The sequence below is a fragment of the Nematolebias whitei genome, chromosome 20, assembly GCF_014905685.2.
Source record: "Nematolebias whitei isolate Nwh7 chromosome 20, NemWhi1, whole genome shotgun sequence".
Lineage (NCBI taxonomy): Eukaryota > Metazoa > Chordata > Actinopteri > Cyprinodontiformes > Rivulidae > Nematolebias > Nematolebias whitei.
The window spans coordinates 23,896,887-23,902,777 of NC_056517.1; the positions used below are offsets into that span (position 1 = coordinate 23,896,887).

At 37.7% G+C, this 5,891-nt stretch overlaps 1 protein-coding gene across 1 annotated transcript in view; it reads right to left on the reverse strand.

Annotated features, from left to right (window-relative positions):
• The window catches only part of pxdc1b (PX domain containing 1b), a gene marked incomplete in the record, with an annotated part of 21,788 nt that extends 18,320 nt beyond the window's left edge, over positions 1-3,468 (reverse strand). Inside the window, 1 exon segment of the mRNA XM_037694448.1 lies at positions 3,085-3,468. Coding sequence (XP_037550376.1) covers positions 3,085-3,340 — 256 coding nt within the window.
• Between the last annotated feature and the right edge of the window lie 2,423 nt (positions 3,469-5,891).

Consider the following 5,891-nt stretch of genomic DNA (forward strand, 5'->3'; position numbering starts at 1 on the left):
GGATGGATGGATGGATGGATGGATGGATGGATGGATGGATGGATGGAGTCCCAACCCCAATGTTAAGAACCACTAGAAATTTTCTAATTAACTAAAAGAAAGTGCTATTATTGTTGTGGAACAGCAGCAATTTTATTAATCACAAAATGGTTAAAATTTGCTTGATTTGCTTTCTCAGTAAGGACACTAACAGGTACAGGTTGAGAATGGCCATCACAATTTATTTATTTAAAAACATGAATGTTAGTTCAAGTTCAATTACCTTTATTGTCATTCACATCACATGTGATACATGAGGTGGAACGAAATTGTACACTCATGGTCCCAGTTACGTCCAAAAATAGCAACAATATAAAGCATAAAAAGAAAGGATCTAAGATATATGCTAACGAACGCTAAACAATACACTAAAAGATCTAAGACATAGGCTAAACACTAATAATGTAAAATTGGACAGGGAAGGGAAGTCTAAGATCGTCATCATTGTATGTTCCCATACAATGACATAATGAGTTCTCTGCATTTCACCCATCACACCTGAGATGCACCCAGGTGGAGCAGTGGGCAGCTATATAGGCACTCGGGGAGCAATTAAGGATTAGGAGTCTTGCTCAGAGATAACACGACATGTGGGAATGGCTGGGAGTTGAACCACAACTTTCTAGTCCCAAAACGGTTGACTTGTGCATGACTGGAGACCCCCGAAATACAACTCAGAGAAAGCAGCACTGCTCCTCCTCTAATTTTCTATGCATTAAATTGTAGCATTCCTGCTTATTTCTTAATTTTTACAACACAAAATGTTTTGACAACAACTGGCAGCAGCACCTGAGGATATCTGTGACTCATCTGGTGGTAATACATATATTTTGTGAACTCTGATATCGATGTTCCAAAGGGATCGAAACCTAGATGGACTTTGCATTGTGAAAGTGTATTTCTCAATTTCTGGTCTTTTTTTACACACGTGTGTCACTGAATCAAGAACACAGGAGCCAGACCACCATGTTTAAATATGTATCTACTGCATGTGACTGTGCATGTCACATGACTAAAGGTGGCATCTTACTGGGCTGCAACTGTTGGGGACCAGTGGAAGCCACAACATTGCAAATATATGCAAATTTTCATTTAAAACTACAACGAGCACCTCATTTACACAGACTCAAGGTAAAAGTTGGGTCAAAATTTGCCAAAAGGTCATTTGGTTCACTTATGTTCACTTAAATGAAAAATGCAGCTTCAAAATTATTCATCCATTTTCTTAACCCCCTTTTTTTTCTTGGTCGCTGGGGGAGCTGGTTCCTATCTCCAACGATCATTGTGCAAGTGGTGGGGTAGCCCTGGACTGGTCACAAGTCCATCACAGGGACAAATAACCATTCACTCTCACACTTATATTTAGGGACAATTTAGAGTTACCAATTAACCCGACATGCATGTTTTTGGTCTTTAGGTAGAAACCAAAGTACCCAGTAAAAACTCACCTATGCACGAGAAGAACATACAAATTTCACACAAGAAGGCTGGGAGAGAAACCAGTTGCTGTAAGGTAACAATGAAACCCAATGCCCTGCCATGCTGCCCAGCTCTAGAACTACAGAAACCAAACAGAAAAGCTTATGACAGGTTCCAGATGCCTGCCACGATTCTTAGAAACAACAGTGGGAGATAATTTGTCTTGCAAACTTTAATATGTTAAGAATTGGTAGCGCTGTTGCCTCTCAGTAAGAAGGTTGTTGGTTCAAATCCCAGCCAAAAATCTTTCTGCCTTTCTGGATGAAGTTTCCATGTTCTCTCCGTGCATGCATGAGTTTTCTCTGGTTTCCTCCCACAGACCAAAACATGCATGTTAGTTTAATTAGTAACTAAATTGTCCCTAGGTGTGAGTGAGAGAGTGAATGGTTGCTTGTCTCGTTTGTCTCTGTGTCCCTGTGATGGACATGTGACCTGTCCACGGTGTCCTCCACCTCTCGCACAGTGACTGCATCCCCACAACCTCGACCCAGAAAGGAAAAAAATGGCCAGTGGATGGATGTTCAAAATTCCAGCAACAGAAGAGCGAAGCCCTGCAACTCATGCGAGGAACCTGAGAACTTCCATAAATGTTTTGAGACCCCTTAGAAACTGTCTTGTAAATGCCAATCATGATTTGTTGCCAACAGCTCAGTGATATATGACAATTCATTCAACTTTTATTTATACAGGTTAGTCTCACTGAGTCATTTACAAAAGAGACAATAACTTCCATACTGCAGTATTCAGTGGTGTAGTCTATGTGACACGCGGGCACATGGAGTATACCCACTAGAAAAGCTTGGGAATTTCAGTATACCCACTTAAAAGTGACTAATACAAGCCCATGTCATATAGGCTATAATTGGCAATGATACATGACATGGGCTTGTGTCATTGCCAATACATTTGGAACATTTTATAGACACGTTGAGTTGGTTCAACCTGTTTTTTGTATAATTAATTTGTCTGTACTTACTACTTAATACTTGAACGTGTTTTGCTTTAATACTGTTTTATAAATTCTATAACATGTTTTTAATACAAAGCCAACTGTTGTACAAAGTTTGTTGTTCATTTATTCGAATAAAAGCATCAGAGAAATTTTGAAATGTTCAATACGCTTAAAAAAAAATCAAAATAAATTGCTGATTACATTGTACTAAGCAGTGTACTTTGGTTTCTAAGCACAGTATACCCACTATAAAAATGTAGACTACAATGGCAGTATTTTCCAAAAAGTCTATATATATATATATGACAAAGGCCATGATAAAAGTTCTGAAATTCTAATGTCTTTTGGTTTTGGTGATTCATCCCAAGACTATCGGGAGCCCTCATTTGGCCACCCTTTTGTAAAACTTTCTATGAGCGCCCCTGCTTCTCACATGTGCAAGTTTACAATTTTTCATTTTAATTTATGGGACACATTTTGTTGGGTATTCACACAGTTTGGAGGGTATTTTTGCACGAAAAGCAAACATAAGGAGCTCCTCGTGTCTCCATATGACCAGCTGCGCCGCTGACCGCAGCTCATATAAGATCTGACTTGTTTCCTGTGTGACCAACCTTCAATCAGAGGAGACTTGGAGAGGGTTCTTCTGTCCTCAGGGAAGGAGTCCAGCAGTTTTCTAAGCAGACGCCCCAGATCGGAATAACTCCTGTGTAAGTATAAGATGTTCCTGTCGGACCACTCGGTCCGGATCTCAAAGAACTCCTCTTCCTCCCCGCGCTGGCTGATGATGAGTCTCCGGGTCCCGTTGACCCAGCAGTCCCGGACAAACATGTTGACCAGAGACGTCCCTTCAAACACAGCTGATGCCATTCCTCAGTGCGTCAAAGCGCGAGACATGCTGGAGCAAAACTCTGCTGAACCAGCTCAGCTTTCCCCCCTCAGAAAAGCGCATTCCAGCCTCAGAAATAAAGAGGAAGAAGAAAAAACTGGAAGAAGTTTGTTGTGAGCGTCAGACAGCTGCAGCTGAGGAGAAAAACAGGAGGAGGAGGTTTGTTCAGCCCATCAGGCGTGATCTCTAACGTGGCATGACTTGGAGGAAAAAGACCAGAGACAAAGAAACTCCCACCAAACTGATTTCACAACATTCATCATAAATTATCCATTTGTTGGAGAGGAAAAGAGAACTAAAGTTGTTATAATCTCCCTCTTTTTGTGTGGACTATTCACAAAGTCTGAACTTTTTAAATCAGCTGTTGCTTTTATTTTCTGCACATTTCCCTCCACTTCCTCTCTTCCTTCCTTCCTCCTTGACAACAGCACATATGCATGGAATGCAAAAGTCTGCAAAACACTGTCCCTCTGTTTAACTGCACATCTCTTTCTCATCAACTCTTTATTACTGACCTTATACATAATGCCAGTGCTCCCAAAGGAACAGCTAAAAGTCCTAAAACAACTTCAGATTGGATTTAAACTGGCAAGAATGTTTTATTGTGTTTTGTTTTGCATTTTAGCTGATCACGCCTCTCAATCTTTTCATTTTATTTTAAACATTGTATACCCATTTCTCAGATTTTTCAAATCACGCTATTAGTTGGTTCTCTTAACTATCTCTCAGATCAGAGGTAATGTGTTCAACATAATGGTCTTTCTTCCAGCTGTTAACAATGGTGTACCACAAGGCTCAGTCTTAGGACCCACCCTCTTCACAATCTACTGTACATCAGATCATTCCTGATGCATCCTTACATTTCTATGCCGACGACACAGTTGTTTAATGTCGAGCTAAAACAGCTGCTAAGGTTCTCCATCTTTTACAGTCAGCATTTGACATTATCCAGTCAGATTTGTTCCGTCTCAAACTGGTGCTAAATGCAGACAAAACCAAAGGAATGTTGTTTTCAAACGGGAAGTCTGTCCCAGCAGTTCTTCCTTCTATTTTATCTTCAAATGGCGTTCCTATTGAGTTTGTCGATTATAACAAATACAGTACTTGGGTATCTTGGTCAATGTACGTTGAGTTAGTATAGTTAGTACAATTTCATCCATTTATGGTATTTTTCATTTTATATGCTTTTTTATGATTGTCTACTGTTGTCATCATTCTTTGTTAAAAACAGGTCTCTTTTGTAAATGAGTCCTTGAGGCTCAATGAGACTAATCTGTATAAATAATGGTTGAAATGAATTGAATTGCTTGGAATTTGTTGTGATTTTAGCTAAAATATTCATAAGAATAATGTGGACCAAAGACCCAGGACATGCACTTTAGTAAACTATCTTTAGATTCAAGTCTAAATGCAATGCAGAAGTTATAATTTTGATGTAACTTTAAAATTGAAATAAACATCAAAACAGTCTGCTACGTTTAAAAAAATACTACAGTTCTACTAAAACTAAGCAATCTTTATTAAAAATCATTTGAGTGCTACTTTGGTAGATCACTGACTTGAATTATTTTTAGACGTTTGTTTATTTAAGCATGTAAATCTATTTAAGTTTATATATCATGGTAAGTTGTGTAAGCCTTTGGATTTGGTTAAGATCACTGTCTGAATCAATAAATCTTATTTCAATTTATTTGCAAAAAGTCTGATCATTTGAGACCTATTAATTGATTTAACTAAAATTAAACACTTTAATTTTTAATTTATCATATTCAAACAATATCATCTTAAAACTAAAAAAAACTTGGAGCAATTTTCAACTCTAATTTCAGTCGTTCATGAAATTTGTAAAGTAGTTGTTTGGTTGTTAAAAAAAAAATACCTTAACGTCTCAGATAGAGAAAAATGTTGCTCTGGGTTTATACTAATTTAAATATTTGCATAAAGACAAAATTTTAGCCAAATGAAAACATCCAACTGTTTTCTCTTTGAACAGATTAACCCAAAGAGAAGCAGCTTGGTTCTGTATTTTATGTTTTTTATGTGGTGGAAGAGACAAATAAAACATTTTTAATGGAAGAAAGAAATGATCAAGGCAAGAAATGGCGATTCAGCTGTAATTATCAAATATGGAGAACAAAATTCTCCAAGCAGTTCTGGTAAAAGCACTACGACACAGGAAATAGTATGCTAATTGCAAGTAAAGTGTATGGAAAGATGAAAGTGCCCTCAAGATGAGGTCTAACAAATTTCTAATCTCTCGTGTAACGGAACGAATGGTCAATGCTGATAATTTCATTTCAATGACATATTCACGTTTGTTATGACAGATGCAAAAGCCACACATAAAAAAAAATTATGCACATTACAAAAACACAAAATGTCTGCCACAGTCAAGAAATTTCCAAATAATATATGGATTCTAGATAATGACTGGATTTTCAAGACGCTGTGTTTATTCTCATGATGAGATTTAATGCATCACCATGTAAATGCTCTGCAAGTAGTCACCTATTGGAAAACATGGGATTTATA